At 36.4% G+C, this 16,585-nt stretch overlaps 3 protein-coding genes across 9 annotated transcripts in view; all 3 read right to left on the minus strand.

Annotated features, from left to right (window-relative positions):
• Window positions 1-4,248, minus strand: part of LOC104706147 (protein PIR-like) — an 8,949-nt gene extending 4,701 nt beyond the window's left edge. The window contains exons 1-17 of the mRNA XM_010422291.2: window positions 4,072-4,248; window positions 3,913-3,984; window positions 3,577-3,649; window positions 3,419-3,483; window positions 3,189-3,266; window positions 2,739-2,858; window positions 2,580-2,650; window positions 2,389-2,481; window positions 2,136-2,205; window positions 1,985-2,049; window positions 1,675-1,870; window positions 1,414-1,565; window positions 1,217-1,310; window positions 918-1,127; window positions 637-848; window positions 390-534; window positions 135-303 (exon numbers count right to left, since the gene is read on the minus strand). Of these exons, the coding sequence (XP_010420593.1) occupies window positions 135-303; window positions 390-534; window positions 637-848; window positions 918-1,127; window positions 1,217-1,310; window positions 1,414-1,565; window positions 1,675-1,870; window positions 1,985-2,049; window positions 2,136-2,205; window positions 2,389-2,481; window positions 2,580-2,650; window positions 2,739-2,858; window positions 3,189-3,266; window positions 3,419-3,483; window positions 3,577-3,649; window positions 3,913-3,966 (1,867 nt within the window). The 5' untranslated portion in view covers window positions 3,967-3,984; window positions 4,072-4,248. The remainder of the gene's footprint in view (window positions 1-134; window positions 304-389; window positions 535-636; window positions 849-917; window positions 1,128-1,216; window positions 1,311-1,413; window positions 1,566-1,674; window positions 1,871-1,984; window positions 2,050-2,135; window positions 2,206-2,388; window positions 2,482-2,579; window positions 2,651-2,738; window positions 2,859-3,188; window positions 3,267-3,418; window positions 3,484-3,576; window positions 3,650-3,912; window positions 3,985-4,071) is intronic.
• Window positions 4,697-8,687, minus strand: LOC104706148 (CCR4-NOT transcription complex subunit 11). Of its 5 annotated transcripts, none has more exons than XR_002032954.1 (12): window positions 8,463-8,630; window positions 7,946-8,056; window positions 7,516-7,602; window positions 7,142-7,195; window positions 6,838-6,983; window positions 6,510-6,660; window positions 6,294-6,431; window positions 5,829-5,900; window positions 5,665-5,738; window positions 5,434-5,564; window positions 5,111-5,192; window positions 4,697-4,940 (listed from the first exon to the last, which is right to left on the minus strand). XR_002032954.1 is itself a non-coding variant. In XM_010422292.2 (12 exons), the coding sequence occupies exons 1-12, from the start codon at window positions 8,628-8,630 to the stop codon at window positions 4,843-4,845; spliced, it is 1,335 nt and encodes a 444-aa protein (XP_010420594.1). In that variant the 5' UTR covers window positions 8,631-8,687; the 3' UTR covers window positions 4,697-4,842. The 5 variants fall into 5 exon arrangements, 4 of the variants coding, with proteins under 4 accessions (XP_010420594.1, XP_010420596.1, XP_010420598.1 ...); XM_010422292.2 differs by having other exon boundaries at window positions 5,111-5,195; window positions 5,434-5,578; window positions 7,946-8,062; window positions 8,463-8,687; XM_010422294.2 differs by having other exon boundaries at window positions 5,434-5,578; window positions 7,946-8,062; window positions 8,463-8,686.
• LOC104706150 lies at window positions 13,252-14,680 on the minus strand. 3 transcript variants are annotated; one of them, XM_010422300.1, is made up of 3 exons: window positions 14,238-14,680; window positions 13,790-14,126; window positions 13,252-13,680 (listed from the first exon to the last, which is right to left on the minus strand). In XM_010422300.1, exons 1-3 carry the CDS (start codon window positions 14,293-14,295, stop codon window positions 13,641-13,643), a joined length of 435 nt encoding a protein of 144 aa, XP_010420602.1. In that variant the 5' UTR covers window positions 14,296-14,680; the 3' UTR covers window positions 13,252-13,640. The 3 variants fall into 3 exon arrangements, with proteins under 3 accessions (XP_010420602.1, XP_010420600.1, XP_010420601.1); XM_010422298.1 differs by having other exon boundaries at window positions 13,252-14,126; XM_010422299.1 differs by having other exon boundaries at window positions 13,790-14,680.

Consider the following 16,585-nt stretch of genomic DNA (forward strand, 5'->3'; position numbering starts at 1 on the left):
CTAAACCACAGGAACCCCAGATCAGTCAGAATCCCAATACTTGCTGCAGCCATCATAAATTGAAGTTGAGGAGTCACAAAGTTATTGATATGGCTCAAGTAACTAACCAAAAAGACATTAAGCATGTGGGTTACCCGAGTAATCTAATATGTGCAAGAAAAAGCTGAGCTTGTAAAAGAAAGTTTCTAATTGCTTCAAGTCATTAACAGGAATCTCAGAGCCATTATTTCCAAAGAATCCCCCTGGCCTCCTCAGATTTCCACCAGAGACAACCTCATAAATCAGAAACTGCAAGCAATGCACCTAAAAGAACAAAGCAGCTATAGGTTCAAGTACAGGGTCTTACCATCTGTTGTTGTACCTTAAATAATCATGAAATGGACCCAAACCTGTGCTGCTGTTGGGGCAACTGGCCTTGGATAAAAGAAATTCGCTCTGCTTTCATCACTTCCATGTTGTGAAGATGGAATCTCATGTTCGGGCCTGGTATTTGCCATCCAATCAGCTGAGAGTGTCCGCATATCAGAAAGAATCCTGAAATGCAATCATACATATGATACAGTTAACAATATGGAAAGCTCAAGTTTAAGGGGATGTGACTTGAAATAGAAAGAAAATAAAGGAAAACTAATTCACCTTGAGAGATCTTTCTTCTTTCGGAAGGTGGTACGCAACATTGTAGCTAATGTGTTCTGTACAAAATCCTGAACTTCGGCATGTATTGTCTCCCATAAAGCATCTGCAACTAATGTGTCACAACGCTGCAGCATCGATCCTACACTCTTTATATAGCCAACAAGTTCGACCAAGGCTTTCCTTTCTTCTGTAGTATAATTATACCTCACCACCTATCAAAAAGTATCAAAAACTTGTTACCATAAAGGATAAAATTTTCAGAAATTTATCACAAGTATTACCTTCTCGTAATCAGAGTATGATCCGGAGGCTTCCGGAGTCTCTCCTGCATCCCTACATGGGCGAGAGAATTTCCAAGCACATTGCTCCCAAATGCGCGCTGTCCATCTACTTAACAGTTGGAAGCCTTCAACAACCATATCGTACATATTTCCTTTGACCTCTCTGCACCATTCAGTATATGCTCCATCGTTTGACTTCAACAGCAATAACTGCATGAAAGCAAGTGAGAACAACATCCTAGAGACTCTAGATAAGAACACAAAAATTGATGCTGAAGGGATAGAAATAGCCTGAGAACCTGATTCATGGATGATGCAAATCGGATTGTGAAATCATCGTGCTCAGCGCGAAGAGCTCCAATGTGATTGACTATCAGATAGTGTCTCTGATATGTAAAATATGTTAAGGCTAGCAATATTCACAGCATGTGTACAGTTTACAATAATCCAGATAATACTTAATTAGGCACGAAACAGTGAAAATATTAAAGGATATTCTAGCGCTTCACGTGGAGGGAGCTCATGAGGTGCTGGAAGAGTCAGAAGGCGAGTCTGTGATGAAAACTTTTGAAAGTATACCGACAATTCTTTTAAAATTGCAGCAGGAGAAAGATGGAGATCTGGAAACGCAGGAATGACAGGATCATTCTGATAACCATAAGAACACCAAATATGTCAATTAGCGAGTTGGAAAAGGCTTTGAGGTATATTGGCTATGAATACAAAACTTAAACAGGTATAAGATGAATTTTCATACCTTGAAAATGTTTATCAATCTGTTCAGTTTTACCCTCTTGTACAAAGCCTCGGTATCTTTCTCAGATGGTGTTGCTAGGACAACAAGAACCGGTAAAACTCGAAGAAGAATATAACGCTCAGGAAAAAGTAGTGCAAAATCCAACTCCAGAGACTCCACGATGAAGACTATGAGAACTTGGAGAATATCTTCCACACTGATATTGCTTTAAGGAATCCAAAAGGGTGAAGTATAGTCAAATAGCACAAGGGACTTGGGCAGCATGTGTATCTCAAATAGAGAAACCCATAATAATGTCTTTAAAGGATACTTGTTTACACGGAACATCTCAACATGCAGGTTCAGTAAAATAGCCCATCGTGTACTCAGGAAAATCTGCATACATAAGAAATCACATTTTCATTTACAACAATTCACCGAAGGGATTAAGAAATGACTGCAAATACAAGCCATGCAAACACCTGTAAGTCATCTAACTCTTCTCTCATTGTATCTGTATCTTGCCACTGCGCACTGACTTGAGTAAATGTTCTGAAAAGAGTGAAAATATCTTCAGAACAGAAGCTTAAAAAAAAAGTTCTAGGAAACTAATTCAACTCTTAAAGAAGTCTTTAATAGATGAAATGATTGGTACCAACCATAGATCTACCTACATTGAAGTGTCCAATTTATAGAAAAATTAGAAAGGAAAGGTAAAAGTATTATATCTTTCACCTCTTGTACCAAGAGAAATCATTAGGAATGCTAGCTTTAGCATTTTTAAGATGATCCAGCTGAACCAAGACGTCAAGCAACTTTAGCATCGACCTATATTAGGTAAAATCATAGTTAAATTCTATTACCGAGGAGCGTTAATCATCGGAGTATCTATACAAAACATCAAAGAAAAAAAAATGAGAACCCACCAAAGATGTGTGACTGTGGGGCCATTGATGCGTCGTTCAGGTCTGGAAAACCGCTGCATGTCAGCAGCTAACTGCACAGATATAGAGCATATATCCACATTATTTCTGATACAGGAATTGAAATAAAACGAGTTGGACGAGGAAAGGTATACACCGCACTTTAGCTGAAGCCGACGATTGCCATCTCTGAATTTCGCGTAAACGACTCATTTCTAAGTCCAAAACCTGATATGTTTCTAGATACAAATCCGCTTGACTATGCTTCATAGATTCGGGAAGCTGCATGTATATTATTAATAAGAAAGTTATGTATATTATGGAAGAGATATACACAAGTAGACCCAGCAGCAGGTACCATATTGGATCTTATTTCAGTAATTTGACTAATTTCTATCATTCAGTATTATTTATACAGAGAAAGTAGTTGTTCTTGCTTTTCTTTTTGCATATACTTTGTAGTTCAAAAGATATTCTCACATAGTTGCTACGACGGTTCAAATACCATGAATGAAGAACTATAAATAGCATAATTCTCAAAGTTACTTTCAATCAAGTAAAATGTCTAAAAGTAGACAAGCAATGAGGTACAATAATAGATTTTGCGAGGACCTGAGGTAGTGCTTTAACACAACTTCTATATGTGTATAGAATTGACGCCATCTCTTTTCCTTCTTGAATAAGTGTATTCTGCATACAATTGGTCGAAAACTTGCTTGAAATATTTGAATATAATAAGATCACACCCGCTAAGAAAAGATTAATAACATGAACATAACCCATTAAAACAAAAATATTAGTCAGCCTTTATAAGATGAAGCAAATGAAGAAGAATCATATACCAGCTGGTTAAGAGCTTTTGTGTCTTCTGAGAGAGACAACCGGTATGCTGCAACATCACTATACTCTACATAATTATCAAAAAAATTAAAAAAAAAAACAATCTTGATTAATTGGCTTTTTATGGTAAAAGAATGACAAGAGAAGTAAAGAAGCATACCAATGGGACTATCAGTAGCTGCTCTTTCAGCTGAAACCATCACAGCCGGTCCTTGGACTTCTGGTTGCTCATCCTATTAACAAAATTCAAAATGCATCAAGAAGACAGTCAAGTCCTGAGCATTAACATTGAAACCTATTTATTTTACAGCTAACAAGGCAAAAGATCCGCAGACAAAAATAGGCAAGACACGAAAATAATTTATCAACAAGTCCTCTCCTTTCTAGTCAAAATCTTCTGAAATTGAACCCCAGAACGGGAAATTGTAGTCAAAATGACCCAGAAACCCCACAAATTTTCGAAAATTTAAACCAAAAACTAGAACATCGGAGTTACCTCCAAGGAGAATGTGGAAAGAGCTGCGATTGCTTCTTCTACAGGAACCGCCATTGTCTTCTATTGACACACCTAGAAAGATCAAAGAAGAAGAAGAAGAAGCAATTATAGCAACATTGGGCGACTAAAGGAGAAAGCTTTCAACTTTGCGTTTCTTACCCAAACAACGACGATGGAGAGGAGAAGAGAGCTGCTTCCCTACTTCAACCCTTAATTCGGCTTTTGTTCTCTGATTCCTTATGGACCCAGATCGAGTTTTTTTGCTATTACTCTGTCTCTACCAAATATTTCGCAATGTTTGAAGCTTTCATTTTCTTTTCTTTTCTTTTTTTTTTCCTTCTCTAACCAAATGTTTTCTTGTTGGGTTCTCGTTTGTATTTGTATTTTCCACCTTTTATTTTTTCAATACATACTTAGTATATTTTGTTCAATTATTTATATTTTACTAAATAGAGTGGTTTTCCAAAATTTAAGTTTAAAGCTTTGAGACAAAGCATAACATTTGTGTCTTTTCTATGAAGCAAACTTGATGACAGGCCAATCATTCTTTTATACTCTCAAACTCAAACCATTTCTTTATACACTGAACATAACATAAAAAGTCACTTCGTAGGTAGAATCAAACAACAACTCCGGATCAGAAGTCAGAACCAGCAGTTGGTATTTATTGGTCTAAACCGTTCATGGTTTACTGTTTTTAACAGCCATAGGGACTGGAAAGGAGTCACTCAAGGACATGCCGTCTATAGTCTAACCAGAGATATTTTGTTTTCAGAAACATATATATTGAGATATAAAACTCTAACTAGCGATAACTGTCTTTGATTCCAAAAAAAAGTACTTTCTTTAGCTACATAAATTGAGAATTAAAATTATAATGGAGATAAAGATGATGCAAAGAAGAAGAAGAAGAAGAAATAGTAAATTGATTCATTCCAATGTTTTCAAAAGCCTGAAGAGACCAGCTGCTTCTCGAACCCGAGAAAACTCAATGCAGAAAGCTTGAACTTCTATGAATAGATCCTTCACTGTTACATTTACCCCAAGAAAAAAACATATATTACCCAACTGTAAAACATAAATGATAGACTACAGATTCCTCTGTGATTGTATCTATTGATCTTTCTTTGTGCTGTTGTTATTAGCAAAGTAAAATACCAAATTTGACAGCAATCAGTCAAAAACAGAGAATCCATACCGTTGATGATGTTGTTACGAATTAAGCTTTGCAAGAAGACGCAAACAAGCCGTACAAGCCTATTCTGCATGTATTTGTCTTGCTGCTACAGATCGAAAACAATATATCACTATACCATTAACAAAGCAGCAATACAGAAAAAAAAATATGTGCACACTGTAAATCAACAAATCCAGAGAATCATATACACAATAGCACATAATGCAGAGCACGAGCACAAGTTTTTCACACAAAACTATAGGATGGCGTTATAGCTATGCATAGACAGCTTTGTTTTATTTAAAAACCTAATGGAAAAACAAAAGAAAGCTTTGTTTTAATACCTTGGCGTTCTCACAAGACGATATGCAATTAGTGATGTACGACCGTATAAATTCCTTGGGAAGTTCAACTGCAGTTGTGAGCCTATTCACAACTTCCATTGAGTGCAGGCTCATGTCCATATTTACTAGAGCTGCCAAAAAATCGCTGCAGAAGCATTCTCAGATTTCCACTTTAAAAGTTATAATTTTGATAAAAATTAAATGGTGGAACCGATAAGGTGGATGACTTACTCAAGAATCTCTTTGTTGTTATTCAACTTGGTGAGAATCTCAACTGCTATTTGAGGATTGTGCTCTACTAATTGCTGAAAAATAAGAAACTAGATCACATGATAGGCGAGACGATAAGAAAGAAAAGAAAAAAAAAGCACCTGCAAGAAAATGAAATCACATACCGGCAGCTTCCGCGCAGTTATTCCACAATTATAGACAAGCTTTGGGTCATTTGTCAATTCTGTAGTGATGTCCTGGCCAGTAAATAAATTAAACTTGTTATTTTCTTCACTCAAAAGATCAAGGTTTTAAAAATGGATCAATACAAGTAAAGCTGATCAATCAAATCATCACAATCACTATTTATATTGCATAATCATTTCCATAAACTCTTACTGCAGTCAGTTCCTTCTTAATAACCTAGATCATTAAATCCAGTGAGAAAGAAAAAAATGATAGCATGACTTCTCTCTCAATCCTAGAGTATGTCTGCCATAAAATGGCTGCCTTTAAAACGTATGCATATGTAGTTACTGTCCCATTGCTATGTTAGCTCACTTATAAGTGTTAAAGCAAGATAAGCAATAAAATGTTCAATACTTGTATGACTTTATGCGGATATCATGAATTAACAAGCAATAATATACCTCTTGCTCCGAAGGAGAAAGTGTCATCTTTAAACCCTTCACAAGCAAGTCTCTAACTGTTGCACCTCTGCTAGTATCAGCACACATTTTATCATCCCAAACAAGCTCATGCTTGTTATCAGGGTCAATCCAAAGCAACTGTAAGAAGTTGAACCATTGAGGGTCAGTTCGATAATTTTCCAAACCAAATGAATAGTGGGTTAATCTTAGCCTTACCTCGCTCTGATGAACTGGGTACCTTGGTGGACATGGACGGATCCACCTAGGAGCTAATCCCCCCATTGTAGAATTTTCCAATAAGCCAGACAGGGCCTCGTCTCTATCACCAGATCCAATTCTGGGATTCCCTCCAGGTTGCACATCGAACCTAAAAATATTATTTGACTCAAAGATCATCCATAAAATCAACTTAAATTTTGCACATGAATTACAACACATAACATTAGGCTGAGAGGAAAACTGGAAGCTTAGGGGAAATAGATCAGATTAAACTGTACATAACAGTTAGAAAGTAACGGAATTCCCTAACCCATAGGTTACATACTCTGGGGAATTAGGATCACATCCACGAGGCACATCAGGGTCATGCAATAGCTTTTTGAGGGAATAGTCTGCAAAAATGTGACTAGATGGTCCAGTATCGGCTTTGTCGCCATACTCTCGTTGCAGCTCTCCTAGTTCCGGAAAATCCTGACAGAACATCACCATATTAAATTACTAACAAGAAAAGGTTTTTCAAAATGTTCTCCAGGTAATGTTAGGCATAATAAAGGAACAGTTATGATGAAGATAAAATAAATTAGAGATATAATTGGAAAAGAGTATATCAACGCATCAATCACTCTTACATGAGTTGAAGGATCAAACGATCTGATATAATCAACAGCTGACTGTTTGAGAATCTGCAAGGAAACAAATTATCATTACTTTAATTGATCATGAATACCTACTTAGTATCCACAGGTCACAGAGCTCATAAAATTATAAAAATCAGGACTTGACAATAATATGAGAAACGGAAGAAGGCTTAGAATATGCCTGAAAAAAGATAAGTGACCCCAGCAAACAAATTTTCACCAAGGAAAATAGTAGTCTTAGAGAGTATATATAAAAAGGGAATTGCATAACAGCTTTATGCATAAGTTTTGAATTTTCATGGATTTGCAAAACAGAAGCAGGCAAACAGCTCAATGAAACAGCTATATGTGCAGCTATATCCTACCTCTTTCACGTTGTTGTAATTATTCCATTGTAACAGGTGGAGAAGAAATGCTCTCTCAGACTTTTCCAGTTGCTCATTACAAGCAGCCTACAAAATGCAGAGATATTGTTATTCCTTAACACGAGAAGACCAGATCATCTTAATATTAAAACATGTTTGCCTAAATCAATCTATAGAAAACCAAACACATCACTATATAAAATTTAGCATTTAGCCTCAGAGAATACATGGAAACTCATTATTCTCCATCACCATGCCACTTCGAGAGAAAAAAATGACCTATACTAACTACCAATCTTAACACTTAAATATGTTTTTGAAAACAAATTTATATCAGTAACTACAATTTTCTAGGGATAACAACACACTCATTACATCAAGAGACAATCAACAAGAACAGATGGAGTCTGCATAACGAAAGGCTGCTTACACTTATCATTTCAGATAAAAATGGGTTAAAAGATGGCTTCTGGGAAGAATAACAATGGTATATGATACCAAATGCAATTATACGTTCCGTACCACAAAGCATCTTCTGATCCTGAAACTGAACAAAAAAATTCAATTCAATTAGTCCCCCCAAATCTGAGAATAGATATTAGAAATGGTTATCAAATGTACACACAGCCTCATATCACCACTCTCGAGTTATCCCAGTGAGATTGAACACTAGTAAAGCTAACTCAAACACTCGATTTCCACCCACGAATTCAATATACAAACCACAGAAACGAACAAGAAAGAAGAACTCATTTTTATAGAGAAAATGACAAAAACGAAACCAAACCCTAGATTCAAATGAAATCCTTCGACTGAAACATCCAAAAAAACCCCTAAAGCTCACTACTTTGTCCACACAATCGAGGAACACGAGGCCTAGCATCAAGAGAAAGTTCAAAAAAGAGTAAAAGAAGAGGGAATATAGCGGGGCGCGAGCTAACACATGCCTGCAACATCATGGAAAGAGAATTGCACACAGCGAGGTGACTAGAGCTCTGCAACTTAGAGTTGAATTGCGATAGAACGACCTCCATCGGGAGGAGATCCGATTTGAGCAGCGACAGAACAGTCGCCGACTCTTCAATCTTCATAAGCACCGTCGTTGATCGATTCATCCCTAAACCTGGATTCCAAAATTTCAATCAATCTTCTCTGTAGGGATTTTTTATTTTTCAAAGTTTCATCTGTGAAATTGACCTTATACCTCTTTCTCAGCCAGAAGGGTTCGAGCCTCTCGTGAAGGTCACTTTTGGTAATTTGACTTTATTCACTTTGGTAAGGTTTTAAAGGGTTTTTATACAACTAATATCTCTATTTTGGAATTATATTAAAATCATATATTAGGAGAAACTTTAAAAAAAAAAAAACAACTTATAAGAAAAAATATTAATAGATTCAAATTAAGAGAAATGCATTTAAAGAAAATCACTAAAAATATATACATTTTTAAGTTTTAAGATTTAGCTTTTTGGCTAGATTTTAAAATTTAGGTTTTTGACTATTTTTAAAATATGAATCTATGAGTTGTCACACTCTTTTTTATAAAAAAAAATTGTCTTTTTTCGAAATAATTGTGTGTTTTGTCAGATTTTAATATAAATGACATTAAACTCCTTCATTGATATGTCTACATTTGAGATACTAAATATAAATAAATTATATATCGTTTTTTAAGTCACTTTTTATTTTATATGGTTGAAGTACATAAATAAATAATATATTATGTATATATGCACATAGATGTTAAAGTGATATATGATGTAAGTACAGATGCATATCAAATTGAATGCCAAATATGACCAAATTGATTTAATGTGTGATTGGTTGGGCTGTAAGACTTTTTTACAATATTTAAAAGCAGTTAAAAGAAAAAATCTTCATATATCCAATTCGAAAACACATTAAAATTAAAATAACAAAAATCTATATACATTTAAGTTTTAAGATTTAGGTTTTAGGCTAGATTTGAATTAGGTTTAAGACTGCTTTATTAATACAAATTTATGAATTTTTTATACTTTTTAAAGAATTTGTCGTTTTTAGAAGTAAATTGCGTTATTGTTAGATGCAAAATGACATTAAACTCCTTCGTTGATATGTCCGCACAAGCTAACAAGAGATACTAAATGTATATAAATTATGTCATATTTAAAGTCAGTTTTTATTTTATAAGAGATACTAAATGTATATAAATTATGTCATATTTAAAGTGGCTTTTTATTTTATATGGTAAACAGGCATGAATAAATGGTATACTATGTATAGGTGCACGTATATGTAAAAGTGATATATGATGTAAGTACATTTATATCAAATTGAGTACCAAATATGACCAAATTAATGTGTTATTGGTTGGACTGTGAGACTTGTTTACAACAGTTAAAACACTTTTACAATATATGTATACCAGGTTTAAGTATCTAAGTGGGATTTTTTTTTTAAAAGTTACAGCTTTTATAGCCTTCTCTTCTTTGGTTCATGTTTTTCATTAAAAGCAATGAACCAAGTAAAATTCAGACTGAGTTATTTCATGCCCTTGTACTCGATAGTCGATACACACATCTTGCAAATCAAAATAAACGAATTCCGAGTTTTAAACTTTAAATGATCGGATGATTCGCTCATAAGGCAAGAGCAGAGGTCAGGTTCATAGGGTTCATATACTTGGTGGTACCGGTCAAAATAAGACGGACTATCATGCGGTTTGCTTTCTCGGTCGGATGAAACGCGTCCCAAAACACGTATAACTCACGGTTCGGACACAAGTTTGATAATACAGTACACAAACCCAGCCCATTGTACGGCCCTTGTCCGCAACAAGCAACCTTCGACGTTATGAATCCTGTAAAAAAATATTAAATAATTGTTATAACCTTTTCTTGTCGACCAAAAATAGTAAATCGAAAGGGCAAAGCTCGATTAAATTACCATAGCTTCGTGGAGTGTGTAGAAAATCTAGTTGCATTTGGTTAGTATTTGCTGCAATAAACACAGTCTTCCCAATATTTCTGTTAAGTTCATTTATCATTTGGATTAGCTGGAGATCGTATATAGACGCAGCTTGTTGTAGCTCGGCCGAGCATCTCCCATTCGACGTGCCTGAACTCGCCAGCTCAGCCGGTGCACATCCTAGTGGTCCGACTCCGGTCACTAGTACTCGGCCCACTCCAAGCGAATTTAACCTCTATAAATGAAAACAAAATTGAATTGTTTGTATTAAAATCCATGTAAGAAGGTGAAAGTTCTTGAGGCCACGAGCTCAAATGTCAAAAACTAGATTATAGATAATCCTCAATACTTTTTTTGTCATAAAAAAATGAACGTAATTAATAGTAACACACTATACATATATTATAATTATGATTTCTGTTGTTACCACACTTACCAATAGTAATTTCTTGTATTCAGAAATCAGAAATCGGACGTAATCGGGTAGAGTGAATTGGCGCGATCTAGCGGAATATGGAAACAAGAAATAGTTGTTTACGAAATCGTTTCCGCCGACCGTGATTAACACGAGCGCTTGGCTCACGAGCCGCTCTGTTCGCAATTTCCCAATCAAGCGACTCACACGTTGTTGGTATTGTTGGAAGTAGTCGAGTTGTTGGTACATTCTTATGATGTTTATCTACATACCAAAAAACTTTATACCTATAAATAACCAGAAAATTTATGGAAAATGTAATTTTGTATTCAGACTTGATTACGTGGTCACTTACGAACTGAAAGCCGGTATCGTTGAGAATTCCTATGCCAGCAGATGCGAAATTAGCACCGTGTAGAAGCCTCTGTCCCCTAAGCTCTTGACTAAGGTACGGTAACGGCGGCTCTTCGTTGCCGATTGCCTCACCTAAGCAAATATTAACCAAATTGATTATTATTTTATATAACTTACATCTTAGTGACTTATAAATATATATATATATATATATATATATATATATATACTCATGAAAGCATTACTCTAAACTGGTTAATGAGATTAGTAACCAAACGTAACTGATAAGATCTGGAATGTTAAGACCGTTGGAGAACCGGCCGGTTGGTCTCCGAGTAGGAGAATCGATTCCATAGGGAGGAGAATCGGCACGTGCAGTCGTTACTAGATAGTTGTTGTTGCCACTGTCGACGAGCGAGTCACCGAACACGAAAAAAGCACGTCCCTCGACAACTATCGGACCGGACATAACCAATACTAGGAACATAGACATGAATGCTATAACCAATGATTCGGATTTTCTAGTTGAAGTAGCCATAAAGGCGTTTTGTTTAATGGCTTAGTGAGAAAGTGAATAGAAATGAAAAACGAAGGAACTTATATAGTTCAGAGTTTGGGTTTCACTTTGTTTCGTGTGGTTTATTGGAATGTATTCGATCCCGTGTTATGACAGCCCAAGAGTTTATATATATTTTTTAGGATTTTACAATTTCGCTACTAAAAAGAATATGACCATATATTACACTTGTGGTCCAAGAGAATGATAATGTTGTATTGTACACTATTACTAGATTAGATTAAGACCCGTGCTATAGCACGGGTTGAAATTTATTTTATTTATATTATAATTTTTATATAAAATATAATTTATGTGATTGTTTTTAAAAGTTTTTTTAGATAAAACATTATATTATATGCTAAATATAATGGCCTGAAAAAAGACATCTATTTTGTAAGTTTTATATTGTTAATGATTCTAGATAAGTACTCGTGATATAATACTGGTTAAATTTTATTTTATACAAAATTTTGTATATTTAATATTTTAAAATAAAATTTCAATATGTTGTATTAGTTTATGCATATGAAGTTATTTCAACAATGTATATTCTACATCATGACTTGAATGTTATTATAAGACATAATTTTGTAAATTTGGTTTTTAAAAAGCGAGTTATTATATTATGAGTAATTTAATATATTGTTATACTTTTTGTTTTAATATACTTGGTTTCTTGAAATTCTTTCATATTATAGTGACATATTATTGACATTGCTATAACAAATTTATTTAGAGTGTTTATAGTTTCTAACTTTTATATCAAGTTTCGATATTTTAAAAATATTTCAAAAGAAGTTATTTAAAGTTTCTTATATTATATAAAATTATAAAATCCAACAAAAAAATATGAAATTGAATTTAAATATTCAAATTTTGACTCGTTACCCAGTAAAATTATTAATTCAATAGATATTATTTTAAAGAATAATATTACTAAAGCTTGAATATTTTATAGATTGAACCATTTATATTTGCTTTTATAAATTCAACTTATGGTATATCTGGAAATAAAACTATTTTTAATTATAATAAATAATATGATAATTTATTTGTTTCACAAAATAGACCCATTAAAAATGAGAGGTGAAGTAGAATGATAATTAACAAATTAATATGTTAAATTAGATATCAAAAGATTTTATTTGATATAAAAGAAATTAATATGGTAAGTTAGATGATATCAAATTATTCTTTAGAATATTCTTTTTAACATTTTCGGAAACAATGTGCTCTAGTAATAAAATCTTCCAAAAATAAATTAAAGTTACATCAACTATTTAACTTGTAACCAATTAATCTATCAATTAATCTATAACCTATTTGTAACCAACTTATTAAAATTATATAGTGTACAAAATAATGTTGTGTTTTCGTTTTATCATATAGAGGATGCGTACATAAGTTCACATTCTTTTCCTGCGATTACTTTTTCACTTACTACTCTTAGCACTTTGTGAAAATACCTTATTTGGTTTTTTTTTTTTTTTCCCATTAAACACTCCATTATATTAGATTAAAGGTTTACAAGCTTCCTTTAAAAAGGAGCCAAATACACCAATAAGCTTACACAGGAGGACAAAATAAACTACAAACAACGATCTTAAATCGTACATAAAACATGCTTTAAAGCTTGACTTGAAACCATAAAAGTGACAAGAGACATAAAGAAGACAACAAGTCCTAAAGGTAAAGAGTTGCCACACAAAGTGAGACCACTCATGGTGAAGGATGACCGGCCACTGCCTCATAGTCAACCACCTTGATAACCATTGCCGCAGACGTTGCAAAGGAACGAACGCGGTGTTTGGATTCCGTGCATGCGCCAAAGGTCCCTGAAAAGGGTGGTCACACGCTGGACAAGACGAGAGTCTTGGAAACCAAGAACCTGAAAGGATACATTCAATCTTAAAAATACTATGACCTGCCAAGGCCACATACTTTTTAATGTAGCTTCTCCAATTCCGATACAAGTAATTAGAGTGACTACTACTCACTGATTGCCCCAGAGGTATGAGAACCTCCAAAACCCGGTACAGGCAAAGGCAAAGAGGACGGACAGAACATCCCGTGAAAGCGCGGCAACACGCTTCTTCTTCTGCTGGGAAGGACCGTCTGTAACTAAGAGCCAAAGACGCCCCCACGAGAAGGGAAGTATCCAGCCGTTCGTCGATCCTAGAAGCATGAAGAACCTGAGAGGGAAGTTGTCCAACCCTTTTGGATCTCGTGGACTTCCGATTGTAGATGAACAACATAACTGGTTGCACCAACTTATCTCGGTTATAGGTAACCGGAGTGTCATAACCAATGACAGAGAAGTCTCGATTTGCATATCTAGTCCACCGTGTACATAAGCGAGAAGGATATAGCAAAACCGGAATGTTCATAGTGGTACCAAACAGGGGATAACAAACAGAAGCTGTAAACTGAGAGAAGAGAAGAAACCTAGAGATGAGCATATTTCTAGTCGACGGTGAGGACACTTTGTCGTCCCTTGTTGCATCTGCGAGGAATTGATCAATTGGCGATGGTGGGCGGATCACCTTCCCCCTCTCTACCATCATTTTTCCTTTGTCGATCCCCCAATGTCGTCTCTGATTGGTGCCGGTGTTTTCCCTCACTGCCTGACAGAGTGGATCCAGGACGTGGTTTCCTCAATTTCACAGAAATCGGATTTGTGCTTTGACACTTAGGGGAGTTTGAAAATCGCAGATGTAATAATTTTCTTGAAGCTGCTCCTTGGTTTTCCAGGAGCCCACCAGATTGGGCCTTATCTTTAGCTTTTTGGTCTTTCTTTTTGCCTAGGCCCTTTGATCGGCCTGTTCCAGCAGAAGGGAGAGGAGGTCGACTGCTATTCCCCTCGTCGAAATTTGTGGGATCCGACAAAGGTATCGTCACCGGATCACCCTTCTCCTCCCCGTTAGTTTGAACTTCACCTCCTAACAGATCCTCCTCTTCTATTTCGATATTTGTAGGATCCCAATCGGATGCCACTGCCTCTCTAAAGGCATTTACATCTTCCTCTGTCCATTCCAAATCTACTTTATCTAAATCATCATAGTTCTTGTCCCACTCCATGGCATCCCTATCCACCTCCTGAAGAAACTCGTCAGTTTCTGTGGGGACTGGTTCAACTAGGACAGACGAGTGGTGAGAATTTGTAATTTGAGGCTCCCGAGTAATAACTTCTAGGGGATCTGTGATAAAGCCCGGGTCCTCTATTCGGATAAGGTTGGTAAACCTATCCTCCAGAGGAGTTCCTTGTCGTTCAGCTTCTTCCTCCTCCACAGTCTGCTGATACCAGTTTTTGTTGATCTTAACGATCAGATCTTGGTGTATACCCGTTGATAATTTATACCCTGGGGATTGAGAGTGGAGCTGGGAAGGAGCCCCCAAATCAAAAGGTAAGCTTTTCCTTGCCGATGGAGGATTAACCCCATTAGTTTTTGCTGAATCACCCTTCTCAACATCTATAATCTCTGATTTCTTCTGCAGACTAAGACGGAAAGGTCTCTCTCGAACATGGTCAGGTGACTGAATAACCTGCTTAGCTCGGAATTTCGCGACTTGTGGGTCGGAGATAGTCGCTTGTGAATCTGATTGGCTAGGGTTCGTCTCGGGGGATCTAGTATTACTCCGAGAGTTGGCACGGTCATGGTGAGGCGTCGTAGCTGTATCCTTCCTCACCACCTCGCCTCTGCGGGGTTCTATCTCAAAGGTATCCTCATATCTCCTCTTTCTACGGCCTCTCTCACCGTTAGGATCATACCCGCTCCCCTCTACTGTATTTTTAGGTAGTTGGAACCGATATTTTGTGTTGCCCCTATGCTGACGGCCAGACATAGGCTCCGCTCTGAATCTACTCTCCTTTTGCATCGGGGTCTCCTTGCGGGGAAGTCTCGCTGACATCTCCCGTCGCTGTGAAGGGGGGCGATAAGGCCCATTTTTTACCTTTTCAAGCCTATTCCACACATCCCTTCGTCCTTGTTCAGGTTTTTTCTTCCCCTCAGCCTTCTCACGACGGTATGTTTCTGATATATTGTCATTGGGGTTGTCGTTTACCAAATCTGGTCTCCACCAAGAGGGGTGGGATCTACTGCCTCGAGCATTAGACTGGGACGTTTCTCCAGCAGTTTTGAAACCACCATTTGTAGACTGACGGCATTCTGCAGATCTTTCCTGTTGATTGACGCTATTTTCATTGTGATGTAGGGTAGTAGCTTTCAAGGGGCAAGAATCCTCCTCATGGCATATCCGGTGACAAAGCTTACACCATCTATAAAGCTTCTCATAGACCATGGAAACCCACACAACATCCCCAGTTGGAAGTTGCGTTTTTTTCCGGAATCTCAACGGTTCATCCACTCTGACAGTGACCTGGATTCGTCCCATTGGAGCATCCACTGCCCTACAGATTCCAAATGAGTCCCCAAAATTTCTTAGAGAGGTCTCCAACCAGTATAGGTTGGGAATGCCTTCAGTTTGAATCCAAAAAGTCATGGTGTTTGGGAAGGTATCATCGATGTGAGGTTCCCATCTCTCAAGGGAGAAGGACCACTCGTTGAAGTGGCAAGATCGTTTATTCAACACTTTTTGTAAGTCTCTTTCAGATTCAAAATCAAACTGAAATCTTGATTTTCTAAGAGAAATACCTCGAACGTGTCCTGCAACATTCCAGATGTTTTGTTTAGGCAGGAGGGCCACCATAGCAGAGATGCTTCTTCCACCTTGGTGGAACATGCGACCAACAAGGCTTCTTTTGTATCTTGCGATAAGGGTTGAGTTGTCCACCT

Source organism: Camelina sativa, chromosome 8 (genome assembly GCF_000633955.1).
Source record: "Camelina sativa cultivar DH55 chromosome 8, Cs, whole genome shotgun sequence".
NCBI classification, from domain to species: Eukaryota; Viridiplantae; Streptophyta; class Magnoliopsida; order Brassicales; family Brassicaceae; genus Camelina; species Camelina sativa.

Coding starts and splice junctions, on each gene's coding strand:
- LOC104706150 (XM_010422298.1), bottom strand. CDS start 14,356: ATGATGGTAGAGAGGGGGAAGGTGATCCGCCCACCATCGCCAATTGAT. Junction 14,127..14,237: donor AGAAATATGCTCATCTCTAG/GTTTCTTCTCTT, acceptor ACGGTGGACTAG/ATATGCAAATCGAGACTTCT.
- LOC104706148 (XM_010422292.2), bottom strand. CDS start 8,630: ATGAATCGATCAACGACGGTGCTTATGAAGATTGAAGAGTCGGCGACT. Junction 8,063..8,462: donor CTCTTTCCATGATGTTGCAG/GCATGTGTTAGC, acceptor TTTTTTGTTCAG/TTTCAGGATCAGAAGATGCT. Junction 6,661..6,837: donor TGTGATCCTAATTCCCCAGA/GTATGTAACCTA, acceptor TAATATTTTTAG/GTTCGATGTGCAACCTGGAG.